Source organism: Pelodiscus sinensis, chromosome 1 (assembly GCF_049634645.1).
Source record: "Pelodiscus sinensis isolate JC-2024 chromosome 1, ASM4963464v1, whole genome shotgun sequence".
Taxonomy (NCBI): domain Eukaryota; kingdom Metazoa; phylum Chordata; order Testudines; family Trionychidae; genus Pelodiscus; species Pelodiscus sinensis.
Genome location: NC_134711.1, coordinates 333,299,863 through 333,322,062, shown reverse-complemented (window position 1 = coordinate 333,322,062; position 22,200 = coordinate 333,299,863). Strand labels below are relative to the sequence as shown.

Sequence of the window (22,200 nt, the reverse complement as noted above, 5' to 3'; positions counted from 1 at the left end):
GCATGTCTTTCCTCTACCAAATTATTGGAGCCAGCTGTCCTTAGTGTGTTACATTATGCACAAGTGAATGGAGATCTGATAGCCCCCTCTCAAAAAATATGCATTGTAGAATTGGAAATGTTAGTGAAAAGTGAAATGAAAAGAATTAGGGGTATGGAACAGAAAATACAGAAGGTGAGATTAAAAGATTGTGTCATTTCCACTTGGAAAAGAGATGACTGGGAGGATATGAAGTGGTCTATGAAGTCACAAAGTTTGTGTAAAAATGGAACAATGAAATATTATTTATTACTTCCTAAACACAACTGGGGGTCAGCCAATCAAGAGGCAGAGGATATCAAACAAACAGCATGAGGTATTTCTTCACAGTCAGCATGTGGAAACGTTTTCCTAAAGAGTCAGGAACAATTTCAAGCAGTAAGAAAGGAGGCAACTCAATGACTTGTACCTAGACTGATCCCCCAGGTTCTCACGCTGACCCTGTAATCTCAGGTTATGAAAGCACTCAGGATTTGTCTGACTGTCCAGCAAGCGATTCAGCATCGCGTCACCAGTCAGCTCAGCATGGAAGTGAGTCTGAGAGTCTGAGCGTCTGAAATGAACATTAGGCCCTTTTTTGAGTAATTATCCACAACAACCTGTCCTGGATTTGCTTCGTCCTCACCCCATAGATGATGGGGTGTAGCATGGGGGGCACCAGGAGGTACATATTGGACATGAGGATGAGCACAGGCAGGGGCACATTAGAACCAACCCTCTGCATGAGGGAGACAAAGAGATCGGGGATGTACAAGGTTGAGAGGGCGCAGAGATGAGACCCACAGGTCCCAAATGCCTTGAGCCGAGCGTCCTTTGTGGGCAGTCGGAAGATGGCCCTGAAAATCTGGATGTAGGACACGGCAATTAAAAACCCATCCACACTGGGCACAATGAATGTCACAGAGACGCTGTAGTAACTACTGGGGCGTATGTCGGCACAGGCCAGGGACACCACAGAAAAATGCTTGCAGTACGAGTGGGGGATGATGTTGCTTCTGCAGTATGGCCACCGACTCCCCATGATGGGAATGGGAAGTATTATCATGAAGCCGCGCAGCACCACGGCCACGCAGATCTTGGCTACAATGGAATTTGTCAGGATAGTGGAATGTCTCAGGGGATCGCATATGGCCACGTAGCGATCAAAAGCCATGGCCACGAAGATCCCAGACTCTATCACTAAAAAGCAGTGAATGAGGTACAGCTGGGTAAAGCAAGCACCAAAAGCGATCTCTCTAGAATTGAACCAGAAGATGCTCAGTGTTTTGGGCACAATGGACGTGGACAGGACCAGATCAGTGACGGCCAGCATGCAGAGGAAATAGTACATGGGCTCATGGAGGCTCTGCTCCCTCTTCACGATGTACAGAATGGTGATGTTCCCCAAAATGGCTACAATGTACATGACACAGAAGGGGATGGAGATCCACCCATGGGCTGCCTCCAGGCCAGGGATGCCCAGCAGAATGAAGATGGACGGGTTGGTGAAGTAGGTTGTGTTAGAATCTGACATGGAGTCCGGGAGCTGGCTTCCAACACTAAAGCAGAATGGAGTCTCCTCCAAGTACCTTATATTCTCCTCTCTTCCGGTACGTGCCCAGGGTCCCAGGTGATGGTTGCAATAAAAATACCTGGATGGAGACACAATGTCAATATGAGACACTCCATGCGTTACAGGAGAATGTTCTCATGGGGGAAGCAGGCTGGTCACTCCTTTCTCACTGCAAATGACATTTTTGTTATTCAAACAAAGGAGTTAAGACCAGCTAAACTTAGTAAGGCCCAGGCCATATTCTCTGGAGCTCCATGTGTCAGTAATTCCAGCTCCCTTGCATAACCACCAGCAAATAACGAGTGTTTGCCCTGTTCCTGAATGCAAGAAACAGAAGCTGCAGAGCCCGTGCTGTGGAGAATCCCCCATTAAGTGACCAACTCAGCATCAGAGAGTGGAAAATAATCAAAACAACTTTACCAAGACATGTGCCAAGGGAAACATCCCAGCTAGTGCCCACCTCAAAGAGAAGGGCTGACGTCTTTGCCAGTGCAGAGGAAGGTTAGGAAGGAGGTTAATTTCCTGAACGGGCTGCTGGATGATAAGTCTCCTGGCCAGAGCCTTCCTCTGGGAGCCCAGCCCCTCCCTTCCCCAACTCTCTTCCCCCCAATTCTACCCCCCTGCTCCACACACCCATATGGTCTGCTCCACCCTCCTGAACTCATATCCCCTCCCAGATCCAGTACCCCAATCCTCTGCCCCAGATCGCAGTCCCCTCCTGTCCTGCGTCACAACTCTAATCCCTGCACCCCCTCCTGTACCCCAATTCCCTGTCCTATGTCATAGACCAACCCCCTGCACCTCAGTCCAGTGCTCCAGATTACAACGGCCTCCTGCACCCAAACTCCCTCCCTTACCCCAAGCTCCCTTCTGCACCCAGCCCCTATCCCAGACCCCCACAGCTCCTCCATTCATACCATGGAAGAGTGCAGCCCTTGGCCACTTGCGAAATCCTAGGAGTGGCCCCCTGTGCAATAGACGGTGCTCTAGAAATGCCAGCTCCCCAGCGCTGCACCAATGGGTGAGTAAGAGAGATTGAGCGGAAACCTTTAGACCGGGATGAGGAACCTTCTTTGGGTCGGGGGCTGCTGGCCACAGAAAAATCACTCCAGACAGAGGCAGTGAAGGCTGGAGAGACAGTGCGGGTTCACCAAGGCCGTGAGGAGAAGCCCTGAGCCCCAGAGGCCAGATCCAGGCAAGCTGGGGATCACATCTTGCTTCTGGGCTTTAGATCCCCCACCCCTGATTTAGACAGAAGAATGGGAATGAACACTGGGATTTCTTCTCGGGAATTTCTGAGACAGCTCCAATTCATGATTCCTGAGTGAAACCAAGGCTGTGTCCAGACTCAGGGGTTTTTTCGGGAAAAGTAGCCTTTTTCCAAAAAAACTTCCCCTGCGTCCAGACTCAAGCCGCGTTCTTTCGAAATTAAATCGAAAGAACGCGGCTTTTCTTTCGATGGCGGTAAACCTCATTTCACGAGGAAGAACGCCTTCCTTCGAAAGTTCCTCTTTCGAAAGAAGGCGTTCTTCAATGTAAATAGGGCTTCTTCGAAAGAGAGCATCCAGACTCACTGGATGCTTTCTTTCGAAAAAGCAAGCCGCTTTTTCGAAAGTTCAACATGCAGTCTAGACGCTCTCTTTCGAAAGAGGCTTGCAGTCTAGACATAGCCCAAGTGAATAACTTTGGCTTAAAATGCAGGTCAGTGGGAAATGGAAGGCACCAAATGGTACAGGTTGGGGAGCAGCAAAGCAACACATAACAGAGGAAAGGGAAATATTGATCGCAAGGAATAAAAAGGGGATGTTATAATAAGGGACATTAAAGAGAACAGGTGAAAATCCTTGGCAGAGCCATGTGTCACACCAAGCGGCCTAGGAACTCTATTAAGAAGAAAACAAACCCTAGGAGAAGTTTAAGATGATCCTTAGCCAGAGAAAGAAAAGCTGTAAGTGTTGCTGGTAACCTAGATATGATCAATCCATAGCTTTGTGCTGTGAGGGGAAAGAAGCCGTATGAGACACAGCTAGCACATGAGGTGAGGAAATATTTTCCCACCCATCAGCATCCAAAGGGGCTATTAAACCACGTCTGCAGGAGAACTTAGAGTTCTGACCAGGAGTTACGAATGGACAAATCAATCCCACAGCCCACTTGGAACAAGGAGTAGGAAGCCAGGAAAATGCAGAGAGAAGAAAAAAAGAGGGGGGACAATACTGAGATAAACATCACGTCTATAAAAATGGAATTTTCAAAACATTTTCCCAAGATTAGGAAACAATGGAAAGGTTGTTATGGAATCAGTTTAAAATGAATTTATAGGATTCTAATGAATGCCAGGCAAGCACAGGGTTTTTGGAGACCCCGTCTTGTCAAATCAATCTGATTTCATTCTTGAAGGAGAGCACACATGTGGTTGATCAAGGAAACTGCCCAGCTGCAATCAATGCTGATCTCACTGATGCATGTGATTTAGTGCTGGGAACGAGACCTATTAAACACGAACCCTACACAACAGCCAATTGAAAGTGGAACACAGACTCGACCCTCACTGGCTGACAGATCGGGATGCTTCTAGTGGGAAGCATTGGAATCTGCAGGGGTCACCTTGAAGCCTAAGGAACTTTGCTATTTTTATGAACGACCTGGAAGCAACTAAAAAACCTAGACACAAAATTATCAGACATGCCAAATATTGGCAGACATGCCACTCAGGGTCCCAGTCTTGCCTCATAAAGAGCCCTTGAGTGACGTGGGACCTGATGCCCTGGCTCTGGGACAATAACGATGGATTTGACTCTATGGAAATAGTGTGTTGGCATGAGCCCGGCTCCCCACAACCTTTTGCCTCTGCACACGGCACTGGAGGAATGGACGAGGTCCAGCATCCAGGCCTGGGCGCCACTTTTCACAAAGGATATTGAGATATTGGGCAACTGCAGGAAAAAGCCATAAAATCAATGGTAGGTGGAAGACAATGGCAGGCTGAGAGACACTTAACTGATCACCAAGCTAAGAATTTCACTGGGAGAGACTCAGGGGGCCTCACGGGAAGAGCTGAGTGAGGGCCTTGGACTGAAAGCTGAAGTCAGACACATTCCTGAGGGAAATAAGGGCTGAAGCTTTAGCTCTGAGGGTGAGTAGCCACTGGGGCACACTGCCAATGGGGAATGCTTCAGCTCCCCATCTCTGCAGACCCAGACGGGATGCGTCTGCCTGAGGCCTCGACTAGACGAGAGAGGTACAGCAGCTTCGCTGTAGCCCTGCATCATAAATACAACCGACACTGACTGCAGGGCTCCCCTCAGCATGGGTAGCCCACCCCCCCAGAGATGGCGGATAAGCGTTTGAAAGGATTCTTCATTAACCTCGTGCTGCCTGTCCAGGGAGAACTCTCTACAGCTGCACCTCTCAGAAGGGAGGATTTTTAGCTGATGGCCAGAAAAAGAAAATACAGTTTGCGGTTGAATTAACAGTGGCTGGACATGTAGGTCACAGGCGGGGACAGGACAGCTCTGGGTCACACTGGGGAGGCCTTGGCTGAAGAGCTGTATCCAGTCACAGAGCTTATTACAGGGGTACCTGGCTAAAATCAATGGCCAGTGTTCTGCAGTGGGTCCAACTGGATGATCTAATGGCTCCTTTTCTTCTTCAAGCCCATGAATCCATCAATACAGAAAATAGAATCTGTCTTAAATAGTCCCTGCATGTCCCCACATGCCAGCTAAGGAACATTCTCCAATTACATGGAAGGCTGGAACGTATAACATGGTGAAAAGACAACAGTTGGCCTGATCTCTCATTGGCCTGTGGAACTTCATGCCACAGTCACAAGAAGAGCAATGAGCTAAGGAGAATGGGATTAACAAATGGATTGACCATTGAAGGTCGCTGGAGGAACAGACTTTACTGAGGGCCGCCAACCTCCAGTCATCTGAAGAAGTGGGTTTTACCCATGAAAGACCATGATCTCATCTCCATGTTTTGTTAGACTTTAAGGTGCTGTGAGACTATTGGTTGTTTTTTAAGTTTTTCCTGTTACAGACTCACTCGGCTCCCCCTCTGAACTGTCTGTGAAGACAGCTCTTTTACAGTTGCTTTTAGGTTTGCCAAATTTTTATGTTTAAACTGTAATTTTTCATAGAACTAAAGAATGACAGAGCTGGAAGAGACCTCAGGAGTTACCAAGTCCAGCCCCATGCCCAAGGCAGGACCAACCCCAATTCAATCAACCCAGCCAGGGCTTTGTCAAACCACAAATTAAGGGATGGAGACTCCACCACTTCCCTAGGCAATATATTCCAGCGCTTCACCACTCTCCCAGGGAAATAGTTTTTCCTAATGTCCAACCTAGACCTCCCCCACTGCTACTTGAGCCCATTCCTCCTTGTTCTGCATCTGTCACTACTGTGAACAGCCTCTCTCCATCCTCTTGTGAACCTCCCTTCAGGAAGTTGAAGGCTTCTACCGAATCCCCCCTCACTCCTCTCTTCTGCAGATTCAACAAACCCAAATCCCTTAGTTTCTCACAGGTCAAGTGCTCCAGCCCCCTAATCAGATTGGTCGCCCTCTGCTGGACCCTCTCCAATATGTCCGCATCCTTTCTATAGTGGGGGGCTCAGAAATGGACACAATTCTCCAGATGTAGGCTCACCAGAGCCGACTAAATGGGAATAATCACTTCTCTAGATCTGCTGGCAATGCTCCTCCTAATGCACCCTAATATGCCATTAGCCTTCTTGGCTACAAGGGCGCCCTGTTGACTCCTATCCACCTTCTCGTCCACTGTAACCCCCAGGTCCTTTTCTGCACAACTGCTACTTAGCCAGTCGGTCCCCAGCCTGTAACAATACTTGGGATTCTTCCCTCCCAGGAGCAGGACTCTGCACTTCTCCTTGTGGAACCTCATCCGATTTCTTTTGGCCCAATCCTCTAATCTGTACAGGTCACTCTGGACCCTGTCCCTGCCCTCCAGCATATCTACCTCTCCCGCTAGTTTAGTGCCCCGTCTCTGTCTCTGGCTGAACTGTTTATTGACAGTTTGAGCCATAATATTTTAGCCAAAGAGTAGACGTCTTGGCCATTTTGGAATTTTTGTTATAACTGTTCAGTGAGGATCCCTACCGCCTCCATGCATCACAGCACATAGATGGGAAGTAACAGTGCTTCACATGCAAGAGGAGGAGGTGCCAGGTTGTCCGCATTATCCCACAGTTGTCTTTTTCCTCATTTTGTGCTCTGAGGGTTGTTTTGCTTCAGTGGGGCCCGAGGAAAGTCTTGATCACAGACTCTGAAATGGCCTTGTATTGTGCCTCTCTTAACATCTTTTGTCCTGAAGGTTCCTCTATGGAGCTGAGATGAGGGCACCTGAGGGCTGGAGGAAACCAGCCAACCTGAGGGCCCAGCAAATAGGGACATTTTGGTCTGTGGTACTAGAAAAATCTCCCCTCTGGGGGAGGGTCCTTGAGATATTTGGTAGCTGGCAGAGGAGAAAGCACCACAGACTGACTCTCTATGCTGTTACGCCCGTGTTGCCCTGGGGTTGTGGAGCAGGGGAGCTCCTCAGCTCGAGACAGTACCTGTGAGTGCTGAGAGGGACGTGTCTTCTCTGGGAACCTCCCTCAGGCAGCCGCGTCCCGCAGCTCTCTGAGCCCAGTGTCTTCAGCGGCGTCCCAAGCCAAGAGCCTATACAGGGGTGTGCAGGTTTTATAACACAGCTCTGGGCTGTCCCAGTCGGGTTCACTCAGCCTCTGGGGGAGAAGTGGCCTCTGGATGGAAAAAAGGCTGGAAAGCGGCCTGTCTGGCTGGGCTATTTTTCCAGCATTAGCAGTAAACAGTAATTAAGGGGCCTTCCCAAAGGGAGATGGGATCCATTGGGCTCTGGGCTGAGCCAGAGGTTAATTTGCTGTTCTGTGTATTTGTGTAGATTTAAATGTCGTGGTTAATTAGCAGAAAACTGCGGATACTATCGAGCTCTTCCTAGGGCCTGACTCCCTGTAAAGGGCTGGGAGGGACAGAGCTAAGACAGGTCAGGAGACAGGTCACTGAGGGGAAACTTGAAAACTTTCTGCAGGCACATGGGGCTGCCAGTGAGACATTGAAGATCAGTAACTCTCATCACCCTGTGCTGCACCTTTCATGGGAGAGTCGTCTAAACCCCCAGCAAAGGAACGTCACTAGGAACACACTGTCAATGTACAGATAGGTAAACTGAGGCACTGGGAGGCTTGAGTTGCCCAAGTTCACACAGAGGCTGAATGGGAGGATGGGAGGCAGAACCCAGGAGTCATGACTTCCCAGCTGTAACATTGGTCCTTCCCCCATACTAAGAGGGAAATTGACTCCCGCTCGGGCAGGGCCTGTACCTTGCATAGGAGGCAGAGGAAAGGCTGGAAGATGGAGCCAGAGCAGATTTTCTTGGTGACTCTGAGGGTCTCAGAAGGAGCTGGAGTGTGGGAGCTCCCTGCCCCTGGGAGGGGTGAACTCCGAGACTACACTTCCCCTCCCACCCAGAGACCTGCCCACCCAGCACAGGCCCTGGGCCTCCTTCCTACACACTCCCAGGACAACCTCTAGGGCCAGGGGATGACCAGAGGATGGGGCAGAGGAAAGGGGTCAGTGGTGAAGCAAGAGTGTCACCTTCTCTGAGACAGGACAACGGAGAGCCTCCAAGGGGGGACTCTCGGGTAATGCAGCCGAGTCCGAGCGGAGATTCTGCTTGAGGTTTGAGGCCGGGTTTTGTGAGAAAGAGATTTGAGCCTGGAAGCAGTTGGGTTTGGGAGGAGAAACCACTAGAAAATTGCCATCTTAAACTGTCATAGAATCATAGAATAATAGGACTGGAAGGGACCTCGAGAGGTCATCGAGTCCAGCCCCCCGCCCTCAAGGCAGGACCAAGCTCTGTCTACACCATTCCTGACAGATGTCTATCTAACCTGTTCTTAAATATCTCCAGAGAGGGAGATTCCATCACCTCCCTTGGCAATTTATTCCAATATTTGACCACCCTGACAGTTAGGAATTTTTTCCTAATGTCCAATCTAAACCTCCCCTGCTGCACTTTAAGCCCAATCTAAACCTCCCCTGCTGCACTGTGCAGGACTGGAGGCCGTGGCTGGCTTTCCCAGCATGCAATGCAGACTTTGGGTATGTCTACACTTGCTTCCTATCTCGAGACAGGGATGCAAATGTAGCATACTGAAATTGCTAATGAAGCGCGGGATTTAAATATCCTTCAGCTTGTTATAAGTCCCAACGTTTAATGCAATGAAACCTTTTCTGGCGCAGAGTAAATATAAATGCCTATAGCCAGTACGGTTAATATTTGTCGCCCACAAGGTTACTTAATAGCTTGATTAATATAGCTGCTATATTTCACAGAAGGCTTTCTTTGTTGATGGGATTGTTTGTATTGTTATCGTCAGGGAGTTTGCTTTCTAATGGATCTATACACCTCTATCATTGAAAGTTAGCTTAAGTCACTTAATGGTCGCAACCTTTGACAGAGATATGTGTCCTATGGACAGCCTCTTTGTCTCTTGGGAAACATGATAGGGAATCAAGTGAGGAATGAAAGACGATAACCCTCAGTTTGGAATAGAGCGGTATCCACAGGGTACATCAAAGGCATTTGTCGAACCCGCCAGTAAACCTCATCCCACGAGGCATAACGGGGAGGTCGACAAATGCTTTTGATGTCAACCACAGAGCATACAGACTACAGCGCTGTGCCGCCAAACAGCTGATCGGCACAGCGCGGCAGCCATTTTAATTTAAATGAAGCGGCGATTATTTAAATCGCCGCTTCATTTCCCTTTGCCTACCACCCTAATCTACATGGCTCCATTGACGGAGCCATGTAGTTTAGACGTGTCCCGTGGTGGGACTAAGATTATCCAGCTAGTTCTTGGAATGCATTGGAGATATCTTTTTGTTACAGAAGATGGAGAAACCTACTAAGGGGAGGTTGTTCTAGAATTAATTTTGCCAAATAGGAGGAACGGGTTGTGAATATGAAAAGGGATGGCTGTTTGGTGTAAATGACTCTGAAATGATTGAGTTCATGCTTCTAACAAGTGGCAGGAGGGAAGACAGCAAAATAAAGTATTTCAAAAAGGTAGACTTTTGATAAACTCAGGGAGTTGGTAGGTAGTATTCCATGGGCAACAAGAGTGAAAGGAAAAAAACAACTGAAGGGAGTTGGAAGTTTTCCATGGAAAAATTATGAAGGAACAAACCAAACCGTACTAATGGATATAAATAACAGACTACACGGCAGGAGACCATCATGGATATACCAGGAGATCTTTCAATATCTTAAAAAAAATGAGTCCTACAGAACAATGGAAACAAAGTCAAATTGCAAAGGATACATATGAGCAAATAATACATGTACGTAGGGGCAAAGTTAGAGAAGTGAAGGCACAAAACACGTGCTATCTAGATAAAGACGAACAGTTACCAGAAAAAAAAAATGACTAATACATTAGGAGCCAGCGAAAGGACAAAGAGAGGGCAGGCCCCTTACTCTGAACAATGAGAAACAATATTGAATAATGTGGGAATGACTGAAGTGCTTAACCATCTTAACTCCAAGATCAAGGAGTATTGCAAAGTAATATTTCCATATGAAGCACAGAATGAAGATGAACTGACAATCAAAGAAGGCGATATCATCATACTTATCAATAAGAATGTTGGGAAGAAATTACCTCCAGTTACAGCAACTCAGGAGCCAACGAAAATAGAAATGGACAGCAGAACCAAGATCAAGGAGTGAAGTGCTTAACGACTCCTTCCTTTTGGCTTTTGGCTTTGAACCCTAGACTCCACACTTAGGAGGCTGAGGTTTAGACCCACCCCATTGGCCTTCAGGCACATAGACCCACCCCATTGGCCTTTCTTCAGCTGGTATCCTTGGAAATAAAGAAAATGCAGGCGACGGGGATAAATGAAGAGCCCCGCTGTCCACCCTAGGATCTGAGCTTCGAGTCATTCAGCCAGTCAGCTCCCCTCTCACGCCCACAACCATGCACAGCACTGGCCTATCTGAGAGACGCTCCCAGCAGCCGGTCCTCCTCTCTGGCGCTCTAGGGAGATACTGAGCTCTGCTCTGATGAGCAGCCCTTTGTGTACTTATACGGCTCTCCCTTGCCCTGACGGGTCGCCCGAACAAGAGTCGACATGTTGATTGGCTGTGTAGCCCCTCTTCTTACGGGCCGATGCAAGAAGCTGAGGCTCGTCACTGAGGCTGCCGGTTTGCCACAGAGTTCACAGAATGTGTGGATTCTGCGACTTCCTGTGGCCACCGGGCCTCCTGCAGCTGTGTGGATGACCCAGGAGATGCCTGGGTATCTCGGGGTGTCGCTCTCCTGTCCCACAGCACCCGAGTGAGGCTGTAGGAAGGGAGTTCAGACGGAGGGTTGGAGAGCAGGAGGGGTAAGGACGTTGGGTGGCATTTACTTTGGAACAAAATTTGGGAACTGTGGCAGCTCCTCCCTCCCTGGCTAGCACCAGTCCATGCACTGCCCTTGCCCACAGGCACCCCCCCCCCCCAACCCAATTCCCATTAGCTTGCCATGGAGCAGGCTCACCACTTAGACTGGATCTATGACCTGATGGAAGGGCCTAACCCCACCTCTAAGGAACAAGGTAGGGAGCTGTCCCCAGCTCCACCAACCTTCCTCCTGGACCAGTGACAGTCCCTGGGCTTCCCTCCAAGCAGTCACAGTGATGGTCGGGTTCCCTTGAGCACCCATGGAGACCCCTGGACTGTTTTGTAGGTAAGAGGAATCTGTGTCTAGGACTTGCACTGGGAGCAGGCTCAGGTATGAAACTTCAGGGCCTACAGCCCTCTTGACCCCACTAAATGGCCCCTCTGCCCAGGGATGGGTCAGGATCTGCTGCAGCCTGACAAGGAGCCTGCACATGGACGGGAGACAAACCCAGATGAACAGGGTCTACCGTGCACTGCCAGGTCCCCTTTTTAATTGGATGTTCCAGCGGATACCCCAGTACCAGGCAACTCTAAATGGCACCCAGACACAGAAGCTAAAAATTGCCCTGTCAAGGTAAAACCCAGATGGGTGGAAATCATATTATCTCAGAGTCAACTGCATCCATATGTCTTATGGAACTCTCCACTTGCTCTCTGTGGCAGGAGGCTGGAATGAAGGTGTCTATCTCAAAGTTGGCCATTGAAGATGGAAGAAAGACTACGGAATAGACAGCAGCAGCAGCGCAGGAGCCAGCAAACAGAGCTGTAAACCAATTGAGGTTTACCAATCTCAGAAAAATCCCTGCGGTCTTTCAATTTTCTTTCGAAAGAATGCTATAGCAGTGTGGATGTAAGTGAAGATTTTTGGGAAAAATGCCCTTTTTTCCAAAAAACACCAGCAGTTTAGGCCTCAACTGGAGTATAGTGTCTAGTTCTGGGTACCGCATTTCAAGAAAGATTTGGAGAAATTAGAGAGGGTCCACAGAAGAGCAATGAGAATGATTAAAGGTCTAGAGAACATGACCTATGAGGGAAGGCTGAAGGAATTGGGTATGTTTAGTTTAGAAAAGAGAAGATTGAGGGGGGACATGATAGCAGTTTTCAGATATCTAAAAAGGTGTCATAAGGAGGAGGGAGAAAACTTGTTTATCTTGGCCTCTGGGAATAGAACAAGAAGCAATGGGCTTAGACTGCAGTAAGGGAGGTTTAGGTTGGACATTCGGAAAAAGTTCCTAACTGTCAGGGTGGTCAAACACTGGAATAAATTACCCAGGGAGGTTGTGGAATCCCCATCTCTGGAGATATTTAAGAATAGGTTAGATAAATGTCTATCAGGGATGGTCTAGACCGTATTTGGTTCTGCCATGAGGGCAGGGGACTGGACTCGATGACCTCTCAAGGTCTCTTCCATTCCTTGTAGTCTATGATTCTAGGATTTCATGGTTGAGAGGCTGGGACTTTGAAATGTAGACCTATATCGTTACCTGGAAGAAGATAGGAACTGTAGTTGTCTATGTTTATGTACAGCTTGCTAGAGGTTAAGGGAGCAAACGCATGGTTTCTTCTAGGACTGTTTTCTGTTAATTCGGAGATCCAAAGGGAATATTATTAGATAAGTCTTGGGTATAAGAAGACATTTTCAGTATGCCTTTTTAAGGTTTGTTGTTGCAGGCCAAATGATGGATGAAGCCGGGTAAAATGGTAAGAGGCAATTTATTCGGTTACAGCATTCAGACCACTGGTTCCCATTCGCTTCGCAACCAACGAAGTGATCCCTGACTTAAGGTTACAGAATCTTTTATCCCTCCCCTCCCCTGGGTATCCGCCCTATCCCTTTCCTTCGAATCATCCTTTTGTGTCCTAATAAGGTGAAGATTATCCCCTCGGCCTATCAGATTGGGCCAAGTGCACCCTACCTCTTTACTTCCTAATATGGAGAGGCTACCTTTTCCTAGTCCCTGTCTATTGCTTCCTTATATGGTGCATTTTAAAGCCTTATTTTCCTTGTGGAAGATTGGGGAACTAGATGGCCTAACTTATGGTAAGGCCCCAAATTAGGGAATTTTGTGGCTTGGTCTATGAGAGGATGCTACTGCTGAGGTAATCCCATGTATTGCCTCCTTTCCTGTTACAGAGGGGCCCCCCTCATGCAGCTGAGGGTCGTCTTGCTTCCAAGCGGGGGTTTCTGCAGAGAATTATGAAGGCAGGCTCTTATGCCTGGATCTTGCCTTCAGCTCCCTGAAGTCCAGATCCAGCACTAAGACCCCCTTTCTTCCCGCACCCACATTTGTGTTGCCCAGGAAATGTCTAAAGAGCTTTTGGGGATCTGACCTTTCTTCTTCAGATCTGCCTAAATCTGGAAGAGATCCCAGAAGATTGGAAAAGGGCAAATCTAGCATCTTAACTTCTGTCAAGAAAGATAATGGAGCAAATAATTAAGGAATTCCTCTACAAACATCTGGAAAATAATAAAGTGATGGGTAACAGCCAGCATGAATTTGAAAAGAACAAATCATGTCAAACCAATCTAATAGTTTTCTTTAATAGGACAAGTCTTGTTAATAAAAGAAAAGTGGTACATGTGGTATACATAGACTTTAGTATTTACACATGTGGTATGTATACAGAGATTTAAGTCTGTGTATCTGTGGTATACATAAGCTTTAGTATGTATACATTTGGAATACATGTGGTATACATAGCATTTGATATAGTCCACATGACCTTATCCATAAAGTAAGGAAATAAAACTACTATAAGGTAGGTGCATAACTGGCCAGACAACAATTCTCAAGAGTAGTTATTAATGGTTCACAGTCATACTGGAAGGGCATAACAAATGGTGTTGTGGAGGATTCAGTTTTAGGACCAGTTCTGTTCAATATTTTCATCACTGATGTAGATATTAGCAAAGCATGCTCATTAAATTTGCAAAAGTTGCCAAGCATGGAGGGGTTGCAAGCATTTTGGAGGATAGCGTCATAATTCCAAATGATCTGGACAAACCAGAGGAATGGTCTGAGGGAAACAGGATGAAGTTTAAAGAGGATAAATGCAAAGTGCTCCACTTCGGAAATCCTGAAGAAAGGGATTTAGGAGTCATAGTGGATGACAACTTAAACATGAATCAACAGGGTGACACTGTTGCAAAAAAAGCAGACATCGTTCTGGGATGCAATAATAGGATGTACTGTGAGCAAGACAGGAGAAGTCATTCTTCCGCTCTACTCTGTGCTGATTAGGCCTCAGTAAGAGGATTGTGTCCAGTTCTGGGCACCACGTTTCAAGAAAGATATGGAGAAATTGGACTCCAGATAACAGCATCAAAAGGATTAAAGGACTAGAAAACATGGAAGAACTGGGTTCATTTGGTATGGAAAAGAGAAGAATTAGATAGGACAGGATAGCAGCTTTCACGTAACTAAAATTGTGTAACAATGAGGAGGGAGAAAAATTGTTCTCCTTAGCCTCTGAGGACAGCACATGAAGCAATGGGCTACAACTGCAACAAGGAGATTTAGGATGGACATTGGAAAAAACCCCTTCCTATCTATCAGGGTGGTTAAACACTGGAATAATTTGCCTAGGGAGGTTGTGGAATCTCCACCACTGGAGATATTTAAGAGCAGGTCAGACAGTTTCTCAGGGATGATCTAGATAGTTCTTGGTCCTGCCAAGAGAGCAGAGGGATGGAATCGATAATCTCTTGGGGTCCACTCCAAAGCTATGATTCATCAAGGGAAGGTTGAGTCATAATACCGTGATATCCAGGGACAGATTGGACCATACTGATATTGAATATTTTGATATGGGACTATTATCTATGAACTAATTGCGAAAGAACTCTACGCAGCTCTGAAACCCAATATCTGTGCTCTGAAACTAACTTAAGAACTCTACTCATCCAGTATGACCTTTTCACCAATAATTCCGGGTCTTCTCTCTCTCTCTTTCTCTTCATTTTTAATAAATCTCACTTTAAATAGCAAGAATTGTGTGTATGCATGTATTTGGTGAAGACATGAAATAGTCATTGACCTACGAGATGATGTGTCTGCTCTTTGGCCTTGGCAGAACTTCGACGAACAAGATTTTCAGCAATAAACACTGCAGAAGAGGTCCCCGGATTCATATAAACACGGTCCTAATCCTGCACACCATCCCCTACCACCGTGAACAAAAGAACATAAGAAGGGTTAGTAGAACTGTATCAGTATCTACTGAGTTAGTAGAACTGTATCAGTATCTTGACTTCCAACAGTGGCCAGTGCAAGGTGCTTCAGAAGGAAGGAGCAGAAGAAACAATCAGCCAGTGAGTCATCCCCCATCACCCATTTCAAGCTTCTGGCAAACACAGTAAGTCATCTCGTCCATGCCCATCCTTGCCAATAGCGATTGTCAGACCCCTCTATGAATGTAGCTATCCCTTTTTGTAGCCCGTTGATAGTACTGGCCTACAGAGCATGCTCTGGCAAAGACGTCCACAAGTTGGCTTTATGTTGTGTGAATAATTTATTTCATTAGGTGAGCCCTAGTCCACATGATATCAGAACACATTTTTGTTTACTTTCTCCACTCATCATGATTGCATTGACCTCCCTCATGACCCCTTTAGACATCCCTTGTCCAAGACGAGAAGTCCCCATCTGATTAATCACTCATTTTATGCAAGTCGAGTCATGTGAATAATTACTTTGGTTTGGTTTTACACCATTGACTGATTATTTCTGTAAGGCCGTCCCTACTTTGTATCTTATAAGAAGGAGTAAATGACACTTCCTCATTTACTTATTCAAAACCCATTACCATTTCCTAGATCTCTCTCATACTCCCATTGGTCTTTCCTTTCCTAAGCTGAAAAGTCCCAGGTTTAATAATACCTCATTTTAAGCCATCTGTTCCAGTCCTCTAATATTTTTGGTTTCTCTTTTCTGTCACTTGTCTCCTCTGCTTTTTTTTTGAAGATGTGGTGACCCATTGTGCATGGAATATGTGGGCATAATATAGATTTCTGCAGAGACAATTTAGTCTACAGAAGAGAAGAGAGAGGGGGGATTTCATAGCAGCCTTCAACTTCCTGAAGAGAGGTTCCAGACAGGATGGAGAGAGGCTGTTCTCAGTGGTGATGGATAGCAGAACAAGGAGTAATGGTCTCAAGTTGCAGTGAGGAAGATCTAGGCTGGATATTACTACAAACTATTTCCCTAGGAGGATGGGGAAGCACTGGGATCAATCTCCTGAAGAGGTAGTGGAATCTCCATCCCTAGAGTTTTTTAAGTCTTGACCTGACAAAGCCCTGGCTGGGTTGAATTAGTTGGATTTAGTTCTGCCTTGGGCAGGAGGCTGGACGTGATGACCTTCTGGGGTCTCTTCCAGGTCTATGATTCTATGATTCTAAAGAAGGAGAGAGTAAAAAGACTGTCTTTTCAGACTCAAAAAGAGATTACTTGGTGGATATAACAAGGACTAGCTTGTGGAAATAGAAAGCCATTCACTCAGCTCCAAGCATGTCTTTCCTCTACCAAATTATTGGAGACAGCTGTCCTTAGTGTGTCACAGTATGGACCAATGTATGGAGATCTGGTAGCCCCTTCTCAAAAAATATGCATTGTAGGAAAGGAAATGTTAGTGAAAAGTGAAATGAAAAGAATTAGGTGTATGGAACAGCACCTACAGGAGGGGAGATTAAAAGATTGTGTCATTTCCACTTTGAAAAGACGTGATTGGGAGGATATGAGGTCAGGAGGTCTATGAAGTCATGACGGTTGTGTAAAAATGGAACAAGAAATATTTTTAATTCCTTCCCATAACACATCGGGGGTCACCCAATCAATAGGAGGAGGATTTCAAACAAAGAGCATAAGATTTTTCTTCACAGTCAGCGTGTGGAAACGCTTTGCCAAAGTGTGATGTACAATATCAAGCAATATGAAAGGAGGCAACTCAATGACTTGTACCTAGTCCGATCCCCCAATTTCTCATGCTGACCCTGTAACGTCAGGTCATGAAAGGACCCAGAATTTGTCTGACTGTCCAGGAAACGATTCTGGAAAGAGGGCTCAGCATCGTTTCACCAGTCAGCTCAGTCAGACTCTGAGCACCAGGAGTGAACATTAGGCCCTTTTCTGAGTCACTATCTGCAACAGCCTGTCCCGGATTTGCTTTGTCCTCACCCCATAGATGATCGGGTGTAGAATGGGGGGCACCAGAAGGTACATATTGGACATGAGGCTGAGCACAGGCAGGGGTACATAAGAAGCTATCCTCTGCATGAGGGAGACAAAGAGATCTGGGATGTACAAGGCTGAGAGGGCGCACAGATGAGACCCACAGGTCCCAAATGCCTTGAGCCGAGCGTCCTTTGTGGGCAGTCGGAAGATGGCCCTGAGGATCTGGGTGTACGACAAAGCGATTAAAAACCCATCCACACTGGGCACAATGAATGTCACAGAGACGCTGTAGTAACTACTGGGACGGATGTCGGCACAGGCCAGAGACACCACAGAAAAGTGCTTGCAGTACGAGTGGGGGATGATGTTGCTTCTGCAGTATGGCCACCGACTCCCCATGATGGGAATGGGAAGTATGATCATGAAGCCACGCAGCACCGCCGCCAAGCAGATCTTGGCTACAGTGGAATTTGTCAGGATGGTGGAATGTCTCAGGGGGTCGCAGATGGCCACGTAGCGATCAAAAGCCATGGCCACAAAGATCCCAGACTCTATCACTAAAGAGCAGTGAATGAGGTACAGTTGTGTGAAGCAAGCACCAAAAGCGATCTCTCTAGAATTGAACCAGAAGAAGCTCAGTGTTTTAGGCACAATGGTCGTGGACAGGACGAGGTCAGTGACAGCCAGTATGCAGAGGAAATAGTACATGGGCTCATGGAGGCTTGCCTCCCTCTTCACGATGTATAGAATGGTGATGTTCTCTAAGATGGTTATAACGTACAGGAAGCAGAAGGCGATGGAGATCCATCCATGGGCCGCCTCCAGGCCAGGGATGCCCAGCAGGATGAAGACGGAGGGGTTGGTGAAATCGGTAGTGTTAGAATCTGACATGGAGTCCGGGAGCTGGAGTCTCCTTCAAGTACCTTATATTCCCCTCACTTCCGGTATGTGCCCAGTGTCCCAGGTGATGGTCGGAGTACAAATACCTGGATGAAGACACAATATCAATATGAGACACTCCATGCACTACAGGAGAATGTTCTCATGGGGGAAGCAGGTTGGTCTCTCCTCACCCACTGAAAATGATATTTTTGTTATTCAAACGTTGGAATTAAGATCAGCTAAACCTACTAAGGCCCTGACCATATTTTCTGGAGCTCCATGTGTCTGTAATTCCAAGTCCCTCGTAAGCACCAGCAGATAACAACTGTTTACCTAGTGGTTCTCCTTCATTGTTCCTCAATGCAATAAACCGAAACTGCAGAGCCCTGCTGTGGAAAGTCCCCCATTAACTGACAAGCTCAGCATCGGAGAGTGGAAAATAATGAAAAGACTTTTACGAAGACATGTTCCAAGGGACACATCCCAGCTAGAGTCCACCCCAAAGAGAAGAGCTGATTTCATTGACAGCGGCTTCATGGACCCACCTGCTCTGTCACTGCAGTGGTCAAAACCAAGAGACTCTTTGGATACCTAGGGAATGGGATGCAGAATAACACACTCTGGGCATATACAGGTTTGGTCATCTAGTCTCTCTGTAGGGGGTGTAGCAGATAGAAATTGGTGTCTGAGATGGGCTCTGAGCGTCGTGTTGGTTGCCAAAAAGGAACAGCCTGAAAACACTGGCACTGTTGAGTTGAAAGAAGATCTAATGGACACGTACACGACTGAGGAAACAAAAATAATGGAACTTCCGCCTTTCAAATGGACAAAGAGAGAAATGTCTCCCCCTCCCCCCAGTACAATATCTGTTGACCAGGCCTGGGCAAAATATGGCCCATGGGCTGGATCCAGCCATCTGACCCAGGAGATCCAGTCAGCAAATGCTGCAGGGAGCCCAAGTCAGGCTTCCTGTTTACTTCATCCCACTCGCACACCCCATAGAAACATGGATGTGGGGCGGGTTTTCTTTTAAAACTGTGAGTCCGGAAGGGGTGGGGGAAACCTTTGAGGCTGTTCCCACCCCCAGCACATTCCCATTGGCCAATTCTGGCCAATGGGAGCTCCTGTTTCAATAACAGGCAGCCAGGAAGCACAAGCGGCTCCTGAGCACATGGCTGCAGCCAGTGTGGGGGTAGGGCAGAAAGGGAGACTGAGAAGTCTCCTGGCCATATCCTGCATCTGGTACCTCAGCCCCTCCCATCCCCAACCCTCTGCCCCACACTACACATACCCAAATACTCTGCCCCGCCCTCCTGTACCCATCTCCCTTCCCATATCCAGATCCCCAACCTCCTGTCCCAGATTAGAAGCTCCTCCTGCGCTAGCTCACAACCCAAATCCCTTCATCCCCTCCTGTGTGGCCGCTGGCCACCTTAGAAATCCTTGGAGTGGCCACCTTTGCAATAGACGGTGCTCTAGAAATGCGAGCTCCCCAACGCTGTACTAATGGATGAGTAAAAGAGATTGAGAGGAAACATTTTGACCAGGGGTGAGGAATCTTCTTTGGGTTGGGGGCTGCTGGCCCACAGAAAAATCATTCGGGACGGAGGCAGTGCGGGCTGCAGAGTCAGTGCGGGCTCCCCAAGGCTGTGGGGAGAAGCCTGGAGCCCCGGGTGGGGGGGGGGGGAAGAGCCAGGCAAGCTGGGGTCACATCTGGCCTCTGGGCCTTAGATCCCCACTCCGATTGAGAGAGAAGAATGGGAATGCATACTGAGATTTCTTCACAGGAATTTCTGAGACGGCTCCAATTCACGATTCCTCAGTGAAGCAAAGTGAACAACTTTGGCTTAAAATGCAGGTCAGTGGGAAATGGAAGGCAGCTAATGGTAGGGGGTGGAGAGGAGGAAAGTGACACATATCAGAGGAATGGGAAATATTGATCACAAGAAAAAGAAACGGGATGTTATGATAAGGGACGTTAAAGAAAGCTGGGAAAAATCTTAGCAGAGACGTGTATCACACCAAGTGGGCTAGGAACTATATTAAAAAGAAAATGAACCCTAGCAGAAGTTTAGAATGATCCTCAGCCAGAGAAAGAAAAGCTGTAAATGTTGCTGAAAACCTAAATGTGATCAATCTATTTCTTTGTTTTGCAAGGGGAAGGAAGCTGTATGAGACACAGCTAGCAGATGAGGAGATGAAATATTTTCCCGCCCATCAGCATCCAAAGGGGCTATTAACCACGTCTGCAGGAGAACTTAGAGTTCTCAACAGGAGTCACAAATGAACAAATCAATCTCACAGCCCACGTGGAAGAAGAGGAGGCAGTCAGGAAACAGAAGAGACAAAACAAAAAAAACGGGATAGGGGGAGCAATACTGGGATAAACATCACGTCTATAAAATTGGAATTTTCAAAAAGTTTTCCCAAGGTTAGGGAACAATGGAAAGGTTGTTATGGAATCAGTTGAAAATGAATTTCTAGGATTATAATGAATGCCAGACAACCACAGGGTTTTTGGAGACTCCATCTTGTCAAATCAATCTGATTTCATTCTTGAAGGAGAGCACACATGTGGTTGCTCAAGAGAACTGTTCAGCTGCAATCGACTTTGATTTCACTGAGGCATGTGATTTAGTACTGGGAACGAGACCTGTTAAATATGAACCCTACACAACAGCAGTAAGCAAGTGGCACACAGACTCAGCCCTCGCCGGCTGGCAGATCGGCCAATGTGGATGTTTACAGTGGGGGATCTTGAGAGCTCACCTTGAACCCTGAGAAACTTTGATATTTTCATGAATGACCTGGAAGTAAATAAGAACCCGGGCACAAAACTGTCAGCCTTGCCTCATAAAGAGCCCTCTTGTGAGGTGGGACCTGCCACCCTGATTCTGGGACAATAACGATGGATTTGACTCTATTGAAAGATTGTGTTGGCATGAGCCGTGTTCCCCAAACCCTTTTGCCTCTGCACAAGGCACTGGAGGAACGGATTAAGTCCAGGGTCACACCCGGGAGTTACTTTTTACAAATGATATTGAAATATTGGGCAGCTGCAGAAAACAGCCACAAAATCAATGGGAGGTGGAAGATGATGCCTGGCTGAGAGACACTTAACTGACGACCAAGCCAAGAATTTCACTGGGAGAGACACAGGGGCCCTCATCCGAAAAGCTGAGTGAGGGCAGTGGACTGAAAGTTGAAGTCGGACACATTCCTGAGGGAAATAAGGGCCGAAACTTTAGCTCTGAGGGTGAGTAACTTCTGGGACACACCACCAATGGGAGATGCTTCAGCTCCCCATCTCTGCAGACCCAGATGGGATGCGTCTGCCTGAGGGCTCGACTAGACATGTGAGGCACAGAGGATCAGCTATAGCTCTGTAGAGTAAATACAACCAACACTGACTGCAGGGCTCCCTTCACCATAGGTAGCCCACCCCACCCCAGAGATGGTGGCTAAAATTGGGTAAAGGATATTTCCATTAATCTCGTGCTGCCTGTCCAGAGGACACCCACTACAGCTGCACCTCTGAGGCAAGTGGGCGGAGGGAGGTGGATTTTTAGCTGATGGCCAGAAGAAGAAAATGCAGTGGGGCAGGGCAGCTCTGGGTCACACTGAGTAGGCCTTGGATAAAGTACCATGTCTGGTCACAGAGCTCATTACTGGGGTACCTACCTAAAATCAATGGTGGGTGTTCTGCAGGGGGTCCAACTGGATGATTTAAAGGCTCCTGTTCACCTTCAAACCCGTGAATCGATCAATAATGAAAACAGAATCCAGCTTTTATAGTCCCTGTGTCTCACCGCACACCAACAAGGCAACATTCTTCCTTTACATGGAGGGCCAGACTATATAACATGGAGAAGAGACAAGAGCTGGCCTAATCCCTTGTTGGCCCATGGAACTTCGTTCCACATACACAATAAGGGGACTGGCTGTTGAAGGTCGCTGGAGAAACAGGCTTCACTTAAAGTAGCCTAACTCTAGTCATCTGAAGAAGTGCGTTTTGCCCACGAAAGCTCATGATCCCATCTACATAGTTTGTTAGTTGTTAA

At 47.2% G+C, this 22,200-nt stretch overlaps 2 protein-coding genes across 2 annotated transcripts; both read right to left on the bottom strand.

Moving 5' to 3' along the window:
• Positions 1 to 604: 604 nt before the first annotated feature.
• LOC102456186 (olfactory receptor 52M1-like) lies at positions 605 to 1,552 on the bottom strand. The gene has a single exon (XM_014570059.3). The coding sequence runs from the start codon at positions 1,550 to 1,552 to the stop codon at positions 605 to 607; it is 948 nt and encodes a 315-aa protein (XP_014425545.3).
• Positions 1,553 to 17,200: 15,648 nt separating this feature from the next.
• On the bottom strand, positions 17,201 to 18,148 carry LOC102455942 (olfactory receptor 52B2-like). The gene is made up of 2 exons (XM_025181286.2): positions 17,857 to 18,148; positions 17,201 to 17,715 (listed from the first exon to the last, which is right to left on the bottom strand). The coding sequence occupies exons 1-2, from the start codon at positions 18,146 to 18,148 to the stop codon at positions 17,201 to 17,203; spliced, it is 807 nt and encodes a 268-aa protein (XP_025037071.2).
• Between the last annotated feature and the right edge of the window lie 4,052 nt (positions 18,149 to 22,200).